Source organism: Rhipicephalus sanguineus, chromosome 9 (genome assembly GCF_013339695.2).
Source record: "Rhipicephalus sanguineus isolate Rsan-2018 chromosome 9, BIME_Rsan_1.4, whole genome shotgun sequence".
Classification (NCBI taxonomy): Eukaryota; Metazoa; Arthropoda; class Arachnida; order Ixodida; family Ixodidae; genus Rhipicephalus; species Rhipicephalus sanguineus.
In genome coordinates, this window is record NC_051184.2 from 22,884,815 (window position 1) to 22,904,258 (window position 19,444).

Genomic DNA, 19,444 nt, shown 5'->3' on the forward strand with positions numbered 1-19,444 from the left:
GTCGTTATTGGTCAATAAATCGTTTCGTGAGTTTTACTCGTAATAATTGGAAGACTTATGGCAAATGTCTTCGCTATGGCTGAAATGTTTTATTGTTTCCGCGCTACGATTGTCGGAAATGGTAAGGAATAACTGAGCGACGGTTATCGAACGGGATAACGGCAAATGTGGCACTCGAGTATACGTCGTACAAGAGGACAGCAGTGATATTTTTTTCCCCATAACAATACGGACACTTCAGATTAGTTCGCCGTCGGCGTCGCCGTGGTGTTCTGTATAAATTCTCTATTAATAGCATCGGTGTGGGCGTCACGGCGACCACGACGGTGTATTCTTACGGAGCGTCCACATAATTGAAATAGCAGTAATAGGGCAGCGCCGGCTGCGGTTCCTACATAGCGTACGAAGATTAAAAAAAAAGAAAAAAAAACGCAGCCCACGTGCGTACCAGGTTCTTGGTGCCGCACTGCCGTCCGTGCAGAGGAACCGTCAGCGCCACGTGACCCGTGTCGGTGACGGAAGACGAGAAACATTGGTGCGGGTGGCCCACGGCGTAAACGCGGCCGCGGAACGATGACGTCACCTGGATGATGGCCGTCATGGCGGTGGCCTCGCAGCGCATTTCCACTGCGAACGAGAGAAAGCGAGAACAGAAACACTTCTGTTAAAAAATCCGACTTTCGCGTTCTCAAATCGATTGCTTCAATGAGACTTCGTCATTTCATTTTATTCGCTGTTGCGTCTGACATCCTTCGTCGAACAAAGTTGCTTGTTATCGATTGCAAGTATAGCTATCTGCTATAGTTTGACGTGCGTGTGAAGTGTACTTTAGTGCGCTGCGTTGCAAATCTAGCTTGAAGTGGTGCTTTCTGGATGTTGGGAGGACTTCGAATGAAGATACATGACATGTGGCGGCAATCTTCCACCCCCCTGATTATTTATCTGCTGCCCTAAACGTGTCGCCCTCTTGCCTTTTAAGCATGAAATGCGTTTAGCTCCGGTTGCTGGCCAATTTCGGGTGACCTTGACCCAAAAGCCAAAGCCATTATCCGGGCACTCAAACAGGTGACTGAATTTCGTTCACTACACTCCAGGTGACTCGAACGAGAACATCCGGGCAACCAGTAAATAGTTAAGAAAATGCGGTCTCTGATCTCCAACCCTTTGTAGAGGACAGCACTACATAGGCTAGTTACTGCCCAAACAAGTATAAAAAAAGGAAAAGAAAGAACGAAAATGCGGCAAGTTTGCGCTAAGTCGCGCAAAGCTTGGCACAGCCAAGCTGGTGAATCCTCGTGTCTTTAGGCTAACGCCGGTTGCTGCTATGACGTAATAGGTTCTTGCTAGGTTTTGCTATGTTGTAACTAGGTTTTGCTTGAGCATCGACCATCTTCGCTGTGCAGAGCTTAGTGCGACATAGTGCAAGCTTCCCGCATTTTCTGTCTCCAGTTATTTGTATTTCTTTCTATTTCTATCTATCTTTCTATCTTTCTGTCTTTATTTCTCGCTTGCTTCCTAATTCTTTCTATCTTTCTCTCTCTCTCTCTCTCTCTCTATTTCTTTTTGCATTTTTTTTTCTTTTTATATCTCTCTTTGTCATTCTGTATATGCTATTGTTTCCTCTCTCCCCTCCTTCTTTCCCTCCTCGTCACCCTCACATCCCTTGCCTATCCCCTTGCTATACGATACTATACAAGGCTATGCTATGTTCTGCCAGCGTGCCTGGATAGCCGAGTGGTTAAGACGCTTGCTTTCGGATCGTGGATACGCGGGTTCGAATCCCGCCGCTTCGTGAGGAATTTTTTTTTCGCCAAGATTTTCTGTCTTTCTCTTTCTTTCCATCTCTTCCTTTCTTTCTCTCTTTCTCTCCTCCCTCGATATACGCCGACCGTCTATTGCCCAATTTCTGTGGCGCATACCCGTTCACGATGATGCTGATAGTTTTTAAGTGACGACGCTACGCCGAGCTAGACCAACTTCGCTGTTAAATGCTGCCTCGAGTTCTCCACAACGTTTGTTCACAATACCACTGAAGCTGTAACTGTGGAATGCTGAAGATTTAGTTGTCATTTCGAAAAGCACGTTCCAGAGGCAGATACAGGGCACCGTACAGTTGATTGCATTTTTGGGCGCTAAGAGCCGTTGCTCTTTTCAACGCCAGTAGTACGTGAGCTTCGCGGCGCGAGCTTTGCGCCGCCATCCTTCGAGAGATGGCGCCGCGCTTCGTGACCTTGCCGGCATCGTGCGACGCTGCGCGGACGGCATTTGGCCGGCACAACTAGCAACGAGGTTCGTCCAAAACGGGTTCATTCCAGCTCAGTAACATTCAGGCCTGCGTCGCGTTGTGGCCGCATGTTAAGATTGTGTCTAGTATCATCTCCGACAAATATGTTTGCCGGTAGCTATTTGATGCTTACATCTACTCTCGATACGCGAGCGCCAGCCAATTTTTAGGAGCGAAGCTCCTTAGGCCCGCACCCTGCCGTCGAAGCTCCCTGCAGCATAGATGCGGCGCCGGCGCAAAACGACAATAGACAGATTTAGTTGAGCGCCCGCAACAACGTACGGACGCAGCCTGCCATAGGAAATGGCTGGCAGGCTGCGTCCGTACGTTGTTCCGGACGCCCAACTAAATCTGTCTATTGAAACGCAAGGCAAAATGGCGCGGCGTTCGGCGCAAGTCGCAATAAACATTTTCAAAACGTACATAGTCGTTCGCGTCCCATTTCTAAGGTGCTTCGCACACTGCTGATTTTTCTGCAAGTACCTAATCACCGTACTGAAAAAAAACAAAAACATTTCCCTCTAGGGCTCTGTCTTTTGATATTGTTATCTCCACGCTAACATTGCTTATGTCATCCTGAGATGCGCTTGCCTAAAGGATATGAAGCAACCTTAAATAGTTTCAGTTTTGCAGCATTATTTTGCGTTTTATACAAATGACAAAGAGAGGTACTGAGAATGCTGGCGATCTAAGCAGAACAAGCATGGGGTGTTTTCGGGAGGAGATATGTTTGCGGTGTGATGCAATGATGGCTCCATTGGCAATCGACGGTAGACGCATTTCTTTCTGGGCGAGTTGCTCACATTGCTTAGGTACACTTGGCTGTGGCGCAAAATCCATACATGCTCGGACAAACGGGACGTTGCATTAACGACAGACTGAGGGAGCATGCTAATAGCATAGGTGAGAGAGATTATGCGCATCTTCCAGCGCATTGCAGCGCCTGCGGTTGTGCACTCTAAGAAAAAAGAGAGTCAAAAGAGGGTCATGGAACCGTGACTCTCTTCGGGTGTCCATCTGACCCCTTTTGGAAGGTACAGGCAGAGAAAAAGAGTTCGCATTTGGGAAGGAGTCACTGGACCCTCCTGAAGCGCATTTCGATTGGCTTCGGTATACGGAAGAGCCGCCGTATACGCCATACATATCGCACGCTCGCCCTTTGGCGCCGTTGTGGCGCCTTGCTCGGCGACGCAGACGGGGTTGGCGCCGGGGTGGCGCGCCGCTCTCCTCTCTCAGTCGTCTCAGTCTCCTGGTCTATTGGAATGCGACGCGTGGTTGCGTTGGTTGCGCGGAGCGCTGGTTGCGCGTCTTCGGTGGTGTTGACGCCGGCTCCGTGCACAAAGTGACGCTTGGAGGGCGGAATATTCATGGAGCTGCGGACGACAACGGGCGCCGATTAACGGTGAGTGTACTGCTTTCGTAGGTACTAATTATACAGCTTTAGCTGGGCGTCTGCAGCAGCTCTGCGGAACCTGCTAGCCATTTCGAACAGATAGCCTGTATCCGCGGGTCTGTTGCGGATGCCCAACTAAGGCTGTCAGTTAACGAGTTGCCACCGTTATGCGCGTTGCTGTACAAGCTCCCATAAAGTGAGCGATGCAAACAATAATCGAGGGTCATTTTCTTGCTGATCGCACGTCGTGTCTGCACTACTGAAGATGCAAGATGTCGTTTTGAGATGCACTTTAGTCTACTTCATAATAACATTTCCATCGACTTTGAGTGTGCAGCGTGCTTCCACGCGTGGGAACGTGAAGAAAAAAAGCCTGTGTACAGAACGCTCAGACGCACTATATGTAATGGTTTTTGTTGGCTTAAAGACGGTAGTTTGAGGTGCAGATATGTACGGTGGCTTCCATACCGTACGCGGTAGTCACTCAAGTTGGACACGGCTCGCCGGTAAAGTGAAAAAGCTCTAGACTTTCGACGGCGCGCGTTGTTGCGGCCGCCGGCGTGCACTCTGTTCCCTCGTTTCTGGTTTGCTGTTTTCGTGGTTTGCATACACTGCGATGACGTTGGGCGCTATAACAGAATCGAGTGAGTGTACGTGATTGTCGGAGTTATGTGCGCTAATTCTAGAATATGACATGTCTGATCTCGACGTAGACGGCGTACGCACGCCCTGGGTGTCGTTCGGGCCCTAGTACTCGCATCTGTTTATCTGAGCATTTAAGGATGGGTTACGTTTGTAAAACATGCGGTCAATAACCGCTCGCGGCATGCCCCTGGCTGCCGGAGGATGTGCTTTGTTGTTTTGTTGTTAGCCTTTATTATGTCTGTGTGAACCACTTATTGTGTAGGTTTTGCAAACCTTTACTGCAATTTCATTTCCTCATCATAATATCACGTTCTGCTTTTCAGATACCGTTTTTCATGGTGCTCAAGCTGGACAGGAGCGACAACCTAGCAAGCCACAAGTCTGATGCCTCAAGCCGTCACCACTTTTTGATTTATTCTTAATCACAAGGAATAAATATGGAAACATGATGGCGATTTCTGCTGTTCATTTAGCACCATATGACACTGTGTACATCACAGTAACACATTTTAGTTGGCTATACTCATTGAAGCATGTAATGAGGAATACCCAAACTTCTTAATTGGAAATCACAGACCATCTTTTCGCGCTTTCTATATAACTTTGCTGGAAAATATGTGTTGTTTTGACGAGTTTTATTAAAATAATGCTAAAACTGAACCATTCTTTTTTTTACAGTCGCTGGGAAGAACGGCAAGTATTATTGGACTTGCCTTAAAATGAATACTCCACTATATTCAATAGTAGTCGCGCAAAAGTAGAGCAAGGATCAAATGAGTAGCTTAAAATACTTGTGGAGTCGCTTGATGCTTCGGTGTGGGTCCCTTGACCCCCTAGGAGCGTTACCGGCAAGAGTCGTCTGACTCCCTATAAGTGGTAACGTGATCCGCCCGACGAGAGTCTTTCCACTCTTCCTAGAGGGTCAGGGGACTCTCCTAGAGCGAGCCGACCCTGACCCACCAAGAGAGTCACCGTGACTATTTAAAGAGAGTCCTATACGTGGCAAGTCAGAACACTCCGAAAAGAGTCACGCATACTCTTTTTTTTCTTAGAGTGCAGTTTTGACTCGCGCTAAGGAAAGCCAGTCAAGACGTTGTATCAGCAAGCCCACATTGCCACTCCAGTAGACCTAAGGTTAATTTTATTCTATCCTTGTGAGCTATTTGCAGTCATTAAAATAAAATAAGCTTGCCTCTGTTGTTACTATAAAGTTTGCTCAAATTGTTTTTGCACCATTCCTCTCTCTCCGTATTGCAGAAATTCAAGCTGCGACGTTGAACAAGCCTCCAAACAATGTGGACGCCCTGAAGAAACATCTGGTGGAAAAGATTGTCCAGTCTCTCGTGGACGGACGAGAAGACCACGGCGAAACTCTAGAGGCGCTGAAGACGACGCTTAGCGCCGTCATCGACGAAACGGACGAACAGTCCATCACTGTCATAGCTATCCTCATTGCTGCGGGAATCGCAGGTGGCCTCATAGGTGGTGCCGCAGGCGGCGCTGCTACATCTGCCGTGGCGGAGGCAATTGGCAAATAGGCATCACAACGAATATCCCGAACTGGTTTGGTTGTTACGGCGTATATGCTCCGAAGGTCCGTTGGCGACCATATAGTCCGTGGCCTCTTCCATAAACATTCTGTAATGGGTGCGAAGTTCAGTTCCTGACAAAAGTCATGGGCCAATCACTCACGCTATGCAACCTAACAGAACGTCTCGCTAAGTCACGTGGCTACAACTACCGTGTTTGCTTCATACAACCACCGTTCGTTCGCAGTGATTCGACTGAGAATAAAAACAAGAAGATGGCTTTCGCCTTCGAGTCGTCTTATTACGAACGATTGCCACCTCAATCTATATTTTTAAGTCCCTAATTATGATGATCAGGGTCGGCTGGCAAGAGTTGGCATTGGGGCTTCCTAACGCTTGAGAACAAGACGCACCCAACTTCTAAAATATGCCTTATATGTACGCTTACATACGATGAATCAAAATGATACTGTCCCCGCATAGCCCACATCGACAACTCGCGCTGTCGACATATATTATGCATGTCGATGCTTAACAAGCCTGGCGATCTAGTGGTCATTGTGCTCGACTGCTGACCCGAAGGTCGCGGGTTCGAATTCCGGCCGCGGCAGCCGCACCTCGATGGAGGCAATAATGCTACAGGCCCGTGTGCTTAGACTTACGGGCACATTAAAGAACCCCAAGTGGTCGAAATTTCCGGAACCCTCCACCACGGTGTCTCTCATAATCAAATCGTGGTTTTGGGGACGTAAAACCCCAATCGTTGCTATTATTATTTCGCAGTATCAAGTTCGATTTGATTGACACGTTTTATTCTTTGCGTCATACATAACGCTTAGTCATTTGACGCGATCAGCATAATAAATCGCTTCTATGCGGTATCGGAGACATATGTGAACTGTTGTATTCAAAGGAAAAACAATTATGGCACATTTGCTAACATGCAGCTGCCTTCAGTGATCCTCAAACCAATGTTCAGGTAATTCTAAGCAATTAGAGCAGCTACAGGGGCTAGTTGGTGTTGCATCTTGGAAATTCGCGCTTTTTTATCGTACGAGGACGGACTGAGTACACACACAAACACAGAGCGCAGATCGCAGATTGTGTGTGTACTCAGTCCGTCCTCGCACGATAAAAAAGCGCGAATTTCCAAGATAAATTCTAAGCGTTATTAAAGCGTTCTGTGCAATGAGGGAATGTTACGCACGGGCACGCAAAGAACGCATTATCTTCTGCGTAAGCATGTTGTAGGCTATTGCACAAGAAAAACATTTGAACTCAATAAATTACTAAATAAAACAACTTAAAACAGCAATAAAACAACTGAAAGAAATGAGGTCTGCGGAAACCGTCTTGGGCGATAACACCTTGACTTCAATATGGCTCCTTGGGGCAATATACTTGTTTTCATTTTTTAATATTCATAAATTTAATGTGTAATATATCGAGAAAAATTCATGCTTTTTAGCACATTCAGGAGACAGACGTGCTCCACATCTTAGTATCTGCATAAGAAAAAGTATTGAATAATGTTCAAGCCATTGATTGATTGATTGATTGATTGATTGATTGATTGATTGATTGATTGATTGATTGATTGATTGATTGATTGATTGATTGATTGATTGATTGATTGATTGATTCAACTTTATTTAGATTCGGCGGGACGTGCCCTAGCGCACAGCGGGATATAGCGCTGCCATAAAACAATTGCATAAAAATATTTGCACAAGCTATACGAACATAACGAAGCACTAATTAACACACAGATTTGAAAAGCTGCAAAAATTGTGGTCCGTGCTCTGCTCTGCGCGAAAGGTTAATTAGGCCGCCAATAACAATCATCGATGAGGAAAAATAGAAGCCGAGGCAATGAGCACCTTGTTATATTCAATGTCACCATCATAATCATCATCATCGTGTTCCAATTCCTATGCTTAGGCACGTGCCGTTCGGTCATTGTTATTTTTTTACAAAAGGTTTGTTTGTTTGTTCTATATATATTTTGTCGAGCTCTAAGATTTCCTCCATAATTTCGTAAATCTTCTACTCTATAAATTACCCTACATGTAAGTGTTATATAAATTTACAAAACCACTCAATTCTTGGTCATTCCCCACAGTGGGTGGGAGCCACAGTTAATAGGTGAACAAGAACAAGGGTCATCCAGGCACTGCGGCCTCAACAATAAACGGCAGCAGCTGCGTTGCGTAAGTACCAGATGAGTGTGTAATTGAGTATCTCGATTGTCAATACTGCCGTAATATCGCGTCAGCTGCTCCTCGTCGGTCTGTCTTCCTTACTGAATTATAACCTCTGAAGGTTGAGCAGGAATCGGGATTTCGCCGTGCATCGCACGAATATTACTTCATCACTTCTGGCGCTGCGTAAATCAGAACGCATTGAAATGGTCAGCTCTTCGTGTTCCACGTAAAGCAACGCAAGCGTATTTTACACCTCGTGCCTTGTATCCTGTATTTTCACATCGCCTCCGTACTCTTTACGCCCTGTGTGGGCTCGCCCCGTCGATTCCGTGTCAAAGTGTAAGAAACTGCGCGTGTGTAATCACGGTGAAGACGGTCTGTGGTAGAGGCATAGCGGTGATGTAGAGAGGATATGTAAAGAGGTAAGTGCTAAATTAAAGCATAAGTGAGCCCAGGCCCGTAGCCAGGGGGGGGGGGGTCTAGCCCCCCCCCCCCTCCGAAATTTTGGTGGAGTAGGTGCTTTTACCAAAAATAAATAATAAAAATAGGTGTTTTTCTCAAAACGTCAGGGTTTTCAAGAAGTGGGCCGTCCCCGAAAAAAAATTCCTGGCTACGGGCATGAGTGAGCTTAATTGCATGCATTAAGTTTAGGATTCTGGGTGAAAGAAAAGTGCCGACCGGAGGTAGATTTATAGAGAGTCAGCTGCCAGCCCAAGTGGTCAGGTGTGGTTGAGATCGTAAATTGTGAAACAGAAGTAAAGGCTGGAAATGGGTACCCAGTACCCAAAGAAATACAAGAAATGTAAAGATAAGAAATGGGTACACGACGGACTCGAAGTGTTACAGCGATAGTTGGGCATGAACCGGAATTCACGTGACAGAAGTGGGAGGTAACATCAAGGGGTAAATGTAAGTTTGAAGTGAGGTAACGGAATCTAAAGAGGCGTGACCTAATGCTAAGCGTATTTGCCGTTTATTCAGCACAGATATTTTACTTTGTCGCGTTATGAAAGAGGTTACGCTGATGGCCGCACGCCGTTCGCGTCCAGGAAGTAGCAGGCACACGGCGATAACGCAATGAAAGCACGCGAGACGATTATCACTGCGTGGCAGAAATGCGCCCCGAATACGCCTTTATTGTCTTAGAGTGTGGGCAAACGCTAATGCTTTACGTGCTGCGATTGACATAAAATTATCAGCGGAAACATGTCCAAACATAATCAGCAAATAAAATGTCAATAATTGCAATTTTTATTTACTGGTGGTATTTTTTATAGTAGTCCAGAACTTTTGCGATCGCTAGTGCTGTGGAGCTATAGGCAATGCTGCAATGTCATTATTTTATTTTAAATTTTCGGGGTTATAGTCTAATGCAAGCTGGCATAATCGCATGGCCTGGCAATGTTTGAACTTTGAAGTAACCATTCTTAGTGTTATAAGTTTTGTTCCTTTTTCTATTTTACTTGATTGTGGTGCTCAAACCCGCCACGGTGATCTAGTGGTTATGGTGCTCGACAGCTGACCCAAAGGTCGCGGGATGGAATCCCATCCGCGGCGGCCGCATTTCGATGGAGGCGCTATGCTCGACGCCGAGTGCACCAGAATTAGGTACATGTTAATGAACCCAGATAGTCGAAATTTCCGAAGCCCTTCAGTACGGCGTCCCTCATAACCATATTGTGGTTTTGGGACGTAAAACCCCAACAATTATTATTATATCAGTGGTGCTCAAAAATGTGGCGCGCAATGCGTCTTCATTCTCAACTGTGTTATTGCCTCCTTTTGCAGGTGAGCACCGACACCCTGAACGACTTTCGCCGGAGCTTCCCCGTCGATAATTTTGCAAGAACGAAGCGTCCTCATAATCAGTCCAACGACCCTGTTCATGGCGAGACGCTCGCACCTTCTCACGTTTTTTGGCGTTTCGCTAATCCCCCTGGCGTCCATTGTCTGCATCGTGACCTTCCAAGGCCCCGTGGGTACGTATGCTGGAAAATCAGCCTTCAATGAAACCTACTATACGTGGGCTGAACCGTGTGCCCGAGATCTGAGCCCCGGCCGCGTTTTTCGTTATTGTGAGGCTGACGTCATATACATAAATACTGGAACTTGAGGAGTAACAAGATCTCACGCTCTCACTGGCCATGGTTATTTGCTGCCCTAGTTCAACAAATGTGTTAACGCACCGAGCAATAGGCTCGGTGCGTTAATCGTGTATCTGCCCATTCGTATATTACAAGGAACATATAAATCAGTTCTTTACTGTTTAGACAGAGCCAGTACATGGCAGAGTAACTGCGGATCGTCGGGATTGACCTTTCGTCGTGTAGTAGCCATAGAGACGACGACGATGCAGGAGCATGAGGATCATTTGACGCGTATATTTCAAGTGACCATCTCCATCAGTCGCTTCTTATTTTTTTCATCTTAGTTAAGACACGGTCCCATTGAGAGTATTGCGCACAGTTCAGTTAACGACGATGTTCATGATATCGTTGCTCAGCACTTGGGTACAGCTTTTTCCCAAAATAAACGAGGCTACTAAACGCGTGAGCGTTGCTGAGCTCTGGCCACATCATTATGCCCACTAAATGCGTACCGATGCGGTTGAAGCACGTTGGCGGGATAGCTTCATATCAGTGGCGTAGCGCCAGGAGGGGTGGGCGCACCGGGCCCGTGCCCCCCTCCTGCAGAGCCAAAAATGACACTTGGCCACACCTGCCTGCCCGACCCTCACTTCAAGTCAATAAGGTCCCCCCCCCCCCTAAAAAAAAATTTCTGCCTACGCCTCTGTTGCATATCTCCCCGATGTACTCCCCGAACTATGCTGCGCGACTATCGCACCGTATGTTTGCATTCACTTCTTCCGGTGTCCATCGATTAGTCGTGCTACACATTTTAATGGTGGATCCGTTAAGGCTGTAGAGTGTGAGAGTGACGACACTTCTACTTACCGTCCTTCTTCATATAGAGAAATTTTGCTTCTTGTAACACTACACTTGCTAGATGGCCAGACGCAAGATCTCATTTAGTGTAAAGAAACTTCTTTCTCTGGCACACGCTGCACTTTGTTTTTGCAGACGTCACAATACCGACGACACGTTTTCCGAACGAACGGATGAGGCCGTCCACACATGACATGCCTGCATCGAAGAAGTCCAGGTGGCAACACACGGGTGGGTCTTTCCGTGTTCATCTGAACCCTAAAACTTGATAGATCGAGCGCTTGAAACTGTGACAGGCATTCAGTCTACCACATTTCACTAGACTTTTAGGATTTCTTGTACTCCCCGATGAAATGTGGTTTGCAGACTTCTATGCCTACTTTCTCTTAACTTCCATCTGCATTTGAACTCTACTTCATCAACGTGGCGTTTGGAGGCCAACTACCATCAATGATTGATCAGGCACATGACCTGAGGCACTAGTGACCAAGGTAAAGTCGAAAGCAAGTCACCTTGCCCAGTAAATTTCGAAATGTGGTGGTAACATCAAATAAATTTAACCAGCACTACACCTAGGCTTAAAGTTTTGTTTGTTTTCTTTGCGATAACTGTATGCTGAAGTAACTGGATGCACTGTAGTGGGGACCTAGATTAACTTTGACCTAGTGAGTACACCCTAACCTATAGCAAACGAGGGTATTGCTATTCTTGCCTAAATTTTGCTTGATTCTCATCATCATCATCTCATCTCAGCCTGTCTACGCCCACTGCAGGGCAAAGGCCTCTCCCATGTTCCGCCAATCAACCCGGTCCTGTGCTTCTGCTGCCACGTAATACCTGCAACTCTTAATCTCATCTACCCACCTAATTTTCTGTCTCCCCCTCACGCGTTTGCCATCTCTTGGAATCCAGTCAGTTACCCTTAATGACCTTGCTTGATTAGTACATAGAAATTGATGTCTATGTATAGCTATAGAACTAGGCGGCCAACACAAGTTGACCTGGGTGCTTCCTTTCCCAACAGGCTACTTCTGGCACTTGACTGACCTTCATCTGGACAGGGACTACTCGACGCGGGGCTCTCGCAAGCTCTCATGTCACCGTATCGATAAGGGCCCAACTGGCTTGAGGACTGTCGGTCCTTACGGAGACTTCCTCTGTAACACGCCCAAACTACTGGCGGCGTCCACTTTTGCTGCCATGGAACGAATCAAGCCCGACGTAGATTTCATACTGTGGACAGGGTAAGCCTACTTTTGAATACAGCACATTTTAGTAATACAGCACTTTTTTCGTCCTCGCTACTTAGACGCATGGGCTAACTAAGGTTTTGATTGATTGATTGATTGATGATTGATTGATTGATTGATTGATTGATTGATTGATTGATTGATTGATTGATTGATTGATTGATTGATTGATGCATGCCCTAGGCAACCCCTAGAAATTGTCTTATCTGAAAATATAGGGCGCACGCTTTAGTATGCTCTTGATTTACGGCGCGTTATTTTTCCTGACGCCTCAATGATGAATCTTTTTACCACGGCTGACGAAATATCATTCGACGGTCGGCGCCTTCGTGCTGCCGTTTGCGCTGCCTGACAATCTTGAGACAGTCGTACGGTGTACATTGTTACGCGCACTACCACGTCACAGGGACAACATGCCCCACGCGAACGAATCACGTGGTCAGCCCTGTACAGTCAGACAGACTGGATCCGAGCTGTACTGTCACGCCACGCAATGCGACATCGTGCCCTGCTCGTGCCCACCTTGGGAAACCACGACTGGGTTCCGGCAACGCTCTGGATTCTGAGGACGCGGTGCACTACCGGGCGTTCTTAACGAAGCCGGCTTCAGACAAACTGCTTCCCGTAGATGGATGGAGCACATTCGAGCGCGGTGAGCGATTAAGTCCCGAATTCCTTCTGGGTTCATTATGCTTCTGTAAGAGTACAGTCTATTGGGCTAGTTGGGAGAGACATTTACCATGCAGTGGGTGTAATCAGGATAATGATGATGATGATGATTGGGCTAGTTCGTTTAAAGCTTTTACCGATGAAATTAGCACGAAAATGAAGCGCGTGCACACAGTATAAACTGGGAACGAGTACAGGCGTTACTGCGAACTGTTTGTTCCGATCGACGCAAACCTACGACAAAAAAACGATTCAAGAACGTCTGCCCCTTCCCCATGTGAAAGAAAAAAAAATACACAAGGCTGTTGCGATTCAGACCATCAAAGTCCGAGAAGCCGACTCTGTTATCGTTCTGCTTGGGACGGGTCCTAATTTTCGCACTTCTTTCATTGGTAAATTTAGTGTCGTAAACACTAAAAGATTTTTCATAAAACTTGTAACAAGTCAGTTCTATGGAAGCTCGCGAGATTGATGAAAGAGAAACTTTTTCATCCACCCCGTTTGTCGTACGAAGCTAAAAAGGAAATCAATGTGGATTTCTGATAAAGTTGTTAGAAAAGCGCGCATTACAACGCAGGTAATAATGAAAGGGCACCACCACAGTACTGAGCTTACAACAATTTTTGGAAAGCAATTCAGATATTTATATGTTCGCAACCACATCATTGCGCATGTGACTGCCTTAACGCTCTTGATCAGTTCCTAAACCTCGGAGGAAGCTGATTAAGAGCGTTAACTGACATGCGCAATGATGTGGTTGCTAACATATAAATATATGAATTGTTTTCCAATAAAGTTGTAAGTTGACGTTATGATGGTGTCATCTTTTTCTTGTATGCGTCGTGATGTGCGCTGGTTTTTTTTTTTTTTTGGCAGTGTTTAACCAACAACGCCAAGTTTTCGACATCTTGAAAGAAAGTTTTCTTCCTGAGACATCCGCATGCGACACCTTTGGCTCGCTGCTCGCTGTTCCAGGCGCGCGATTATAACCGAGTGGTCAGCGACTGACTCAAAGGATACCGCACACGCGTGCTAATATTATTATTTTTGGCCGATTCAGCAGTACATTGACAAACAGGGATACTTCTATGAAGACAAAAGAACAATCATGCATCCGTTCGTAGCGTATAGCTACGAACGGAACGAATACGGGATCTCCAGGAAGAAAAGCTCCTTGTTGACAAAATATTTGTCCTGATCCGGGATTAGAAACCATATGGATATACTTCGTAGTTTCGGGCGGCACGCTGGTGGATTACCATTCCTCCCTTTCACAAATATCCCTGTACCTTGCAAGCTTAAGTCGAAATGATTTAGCACAATTGTCTTACGTAGCGTGCACGTTTTCCACGCAGGCGGCTACTACAGCCGGTCGCTCTCGAAGAATATTCGGCTGGTATGCATCAACTCGGCTATCTGGTACAGCATCAACAAGGGCCAGCGTCCTGGACCCAATGATCCCCAGATGGCTTGGCTGAGAGAACAATTGCACGACGCGCAACGTCTAGGACAGAAGGCACGGACTGCAGTGCTACACGAACCAATGATGGTCTTGCTTAGTTTAGGAATCATACTATTATGGTAGAGGCCCCGCCACGGTGGTCTAGTGGTTATGGCACTCGACTGCTGATCCGAAGGTCGCGGGATCCAATCCCGGCCGCGGCGGCTGCATTTTCGATGGAGGCGAAAATGTCTGAGGCCCGTGTACTTAGATTTAGGTGCACGTTAAAGAACCCCAGGTGGTCGAAATTTCCGGAGCCCTCCACTACGGCGTCTCATAATCATATCGTGATTTTGGACGTTAAACAGATATTATTATTATTATTATATTATTATTATTATTATTATTATTTTATATTATTATTATATTATTATTATTATTATTATTATTATTATTATTATTATTATATTATTATTATTATTATTATTATATTATTATATTATTATTATTATTATTATTATGTATATTATATTATTGTAGAGGTTATTCTGTTATAACCTGTCGTGTTTAAATTCTGTAGCAGTTGTGGGAGCACACACCGCGCTTGAACAACTCCCGCAGGTATAGTTACCATGTGCACGGCCGACTCGAAAGCTGCCAGGGCCGTCCTTACCTATGCACTCCTACATCGCAACGAGACTTATTGAGGTTCACGTCAACTGTCCTAAAGGGCCCCTAAACCACCTCCGATAATTTTCTAACATTTCAAGTAAACGCGCGCATCGAGTTCGGAATGCCGTCACGATCAACAATGCCAAACGCGGCAGCGCTACGATGCGTGCGCGCCACAAAATAACAAAAAACAATCCTTTGTCTTCTCCGGGCCTTTCGGTATCCCCAGCGTTGGCCGTGACGTCGCCCCTCGTGTCTGGTCACGTCAGCAACAAAAAGAACCTGTTTTGTTTGCTCCCAGGCACGCGCGCTCGCCGCTCTTCCTCCTCGCACGGTGAGGAGGAGCGCTCGGCCAGGAGGAGAGACGAGCCGACGAACGGAGCGTAGCGAACTAAAAAACGAAGCGAATGAGGGCCGCTTTAGGATCATCAAACGCGTGTAACTCCGCTATTACGGCATCGTTTAAAAAAGTTCTCGCACTGCACGTTCGTTGAAGATTCGTGCACAACTGCAACACCTCAACTAAATTTCGACCTCTGGGTGGTTTAGGAGCCCTTTAATGGCATTAAAGCTGATCCCCATAATGAAGCTCTCCGTTTCTTTCGCAGGTGTTTATATCGGGACACATTGACCTGGTTTCTTTGTCCGATCTATTGCCGACAAAGCCGCAAGCACAGTGCTGTTCGATGACATCAACGACAAGTATCAGGACCTGATCGCCGAGTACAAGGACGTCGTAGCCGGACAGTTTTTCGGCCACCAACACAGCAACACCTTCGTCCTCTTGTCCGACAGGAATGGTGAGCGCGACCCTCGTGTCAAAGTGTCCACGCTTGATACACTATAATGGGGAGCCCTATTATGGATCAAGTATAGGGAAGTTCCCTAAGCGGCCGATCGCGAGACAAAGCTTGCCGCACCGTGCAATCTAAGCAGCATTTGTTCTTCTTGAACAGCTCATTGTGACTATGTCGGGCACAATTATTGTTAAACAACTTGTATGCGATTTGCAGCGCACAGTGGCGCGGCCACCACGCCTAGTTTGTCATATTTGACGCGTTATAGCTTGTTAACAACTCAAATTAGTGCAACCTTTTTTTTTATTCAGAATGAGAGACAACGCCCTTGAATTCAATCGAGAGATTTTGAAAAAAATTAGAAGTGGCCTTTTTGAAAAAACTATTTGCAAACTTCGGCATTCTTGTTTGTTTTTTTTTTTTTTCTAGGAAGGGTAAACCACATGCGTTTCAGTACAATATTGAAGTATAACGGGGAGTGCAAAAGTATCTAAAATTATTTTAAAATAAAGTGAAAATATAAAAGTCATTCGCTACAGAGTTTTATTATCCTCAGTTGAACTCGTCCACAGCAATAAATTCCTAAAATACCGGTATTTGGCGCATTTTACCATGTCTCATATTTTTCCCTCAAAAGTCTTTCCCCAGCAAATGGAAATTAAACACTCACAATGTTGAATTTCACTTGGTCTTTGTTGGGAATAACTATTGTGACCCATAAGTTCGCCGTTCTTTTGCCAGGTGTGCTCAAAGTTCGGAAATTGTGAAATTGGTGGAAAAGATTTTTTGTGACCAAAATTTATATACTGTAAACGCTCGTTAATTAATTCGAATCTCACGGGACCGGAAAAAACATCCGAATTATCCGAATTCTGAATAATCGAAATTAACAAGACAATAAACAAGTGTATATTACATCAAAGCATTTTCATTTTCTTGAACAATACGTAGATCCTGTACTTATTTTGCATAATAGTAGAGTAAAAGCCGCAATTTTTGTCATTGGCGACTTCGTTCACAATATGACCACGGCTCGAGACCCCTCTGTCTTAAGGTGAAATGTGCTCTGCACCTCTCCCTTATTACGTGCCGTCACCAACAACACGCGCACGTGATGATAATTTTTCGCCGGAAAAATGGCCGGCAAGTGATTGTTCGTCCATCACATTGTAGCAAGCGAGTTTTGTGCTAGAAAGCGGACCGTGGCTGAAGCTCATCTTTACCAGCTTCCACCGTGCTTGAGTTTTGCTACATTGCGCGCGCATTGCCCGAAGTCAAAACGAAGCTACTGAGGGCCGCATCCGCTGCATAAGTACGCGATCATAGCGCCCACACAGTTCTCAATGCACGCGCACGGCCTACATCCAGAGTCGGAACGAAACTGCTGAGCCCTGCATATCTGGTACTGAATCAATCTGGCTCACTAAAGCACAATCATGGACAGTGGCGTAACCAGGGAGGGGGGTGGGGGGGGGGGGGGGGCAAACCGGGCCCGTGCCCCCCCCCTCCGAATTTTTTTTTTTTTTTGCCATGGCATAGAGAGCACAAAATGGCACTCGATCACATCTGCCTGCCCGACCCCCCACTTCAGATCAAAAAGTCACAGTTTCGCCTTAACGGCGAAGCAATGAATGCGATAGCAATAAATTGGAATGTAACGCGAAGAACGGAAAGCAGCTCGACATTGCCAGCGCGTCGCTAGAGCCCAAGGACGCACGAAAAGAACGCACACAGGACGAGCGCGAACTATCATGCGTCAGAGCTCGACACTGGAAGCGCACTGCTCAAACATAAAGCAGGACGCAACTGTCCCAGTTGTTACTTATTTCTGTTTGAACAGCGCGCTCCTTTCGCAAACGCGGCCGCTGCAGCGAGCGAAGCGACCTTCGTACGCTCTGTGACTTCAGCGCGGACATCGCGGGGAAAGCACAAGACATACAACCCCGCTCCCCCCGCCAGCCGCCCCTTCCTTCCTCTAGATAAGCGCACGAAGGCGACCACGCCCTGTAGGTCGAAGAGCAACGGCGTTCGCAGTTACGGGGCGACGATCTTTAAAGCGCGCCACGCGTGCACATCGCGCCATCTGTGTGGTAACTAAGAAAGCAGGCTGATGTAAGTGGTTATATAAATAGCTCGCCGTTAGCAGGCTGAAAGACGGTGCTGTTGGTGGCTAACCATCTAACGCGCGCGCTGGAAAGCGGGAGGTCGATCGTTCGATTCCGCGCGTCGGAAAGTTTTTCTGAATTATTTTTTCTTTGTGGCTTTGATTATATATATATATAATATATATATATATATATATATAATATATATATATATACGGCGCATGACGGCGGCGACGGCAAAAATCAGCCGAGACTGTCCATATAATTGCTATCGCAATAAAAGGTGAGACCCCCCCCCCCCCTCACCGAAAAAGCTTCTGGCTACGCCCCTGATCTTGGATGACAATTACGCAATTCTGAAGGTACGCGGCGAAAACGAAACTACCGCTTGCAACAGCTTTTACCCGAGTCGCTATCAACCCGATGTAGAAAACCACGCAGTTCGCGCGCACCGCGTAAATTCGAAAACGAAGCAAGTTTGCCACAGCCGATGAAAAAATGGTCCAACAACGCGATTATGTTAAGACTGGATGGCGACCATTCCTTTCTGAAGGGCTGTGGCCGTTTCGGTTGTTCGCTCCTTTGTGTCGTACATGTGCGGCGCTTCTTTCTTGGCGCGCTCCGAGGATCGTCCGAATTAACCAGGTCGCGGCCCGATATGACCGAATTAACGAGAGTTTGATGCCATTAATGCTTGCCGGGACCACAGAACACATCCGAATTATCCGATTTTCCAAATTGACGGGGTCGAATTAGCGAGGTTTCACTGTGCTTTTCTTAGGCAAACAATTTTTTTTTTTCACAAACTAACTACGAAATCATTGCTCCGGGTCTAAAACCTGCGCCTAAATTTCATCAAAATCGGGAATGGCGACCGGGACCTCGTGTTGGTTCTTATCTGGACACACCGCTTATATTTGGATTGTTTGTTCATTCTTCTTTTCACCCGCCCGGTTTTCTGGTAGTTATGGCATCGATTGCTGACCCGAAGGTTGCGGGATCGAAGCCGGCAGCGGCGGCTGCATTTTCGTGGGATGCGAAAACGCTTGAGGAGTGTACTTAAATTGACGTTAAAGAACCCAGGTAGACAAAATATCCGGAGCCCTTCCACCTACGGCGTCCTCATAACCATATCGTGGTTTTTGGACGTTAAACCCCAACAGTTATTATTATTTCTTTTCTGTTTGCCTTGTTATGGAGCTATAGGCTCCTGTGAATGGCGACGTGGGATGTCTTGCATGCTATATTTGTACGTAGGTACTCCGGTGAGCTCTGTCCAACTTGCTGGATCTGTGACGCCGTGGGGCAGCAGCATCCTATCTACCGTACCGAGTCGGTGCCTACGAATCCCTGCGTGCGACTATACACCTACCGCCGCAACACTGGCGAGCTCCTCGACTACACTGTCTACTACCTAGACTTGGAAAAGGCCAACGTAGATGCCCTCCGTCGGTTAATTCACTTGTTGCTTCACCAAAGTTAAAGGACACTAAATATAAAACCGATTTTT

At 46.4% G+C, this 19,444-nt stretch overlaps 1 protein-coding gene across 3 annotated transcripts in view; it reads right to left on the reverse strand.

Annotated features, from left to right (window-relative positions):
• The window catches only part of LOC119404747 (uncharacterized), a 252,979-nt gene that overhangs the window by 40,570 nt on the left and 192,965 nt on the right, over nt 1-19,444 (reverse strand). For 2 of the 3 annotated variants that reach the window (XM_049419001.1, XM_049419000.1), the window contains one exon: nt 449-627. The exons of the other annotated variant lie outside the window; for it this stretch is intronic. In XM_049419001.1, the coding sequence (XP_049274958.1) occupies nt 449-627 (179 nt within the window). The remainder of the gene's footprint in view (nt 1-448; nt 628-19,444) is intronic. 3 annotated transcript variants of the gene reach the window in all.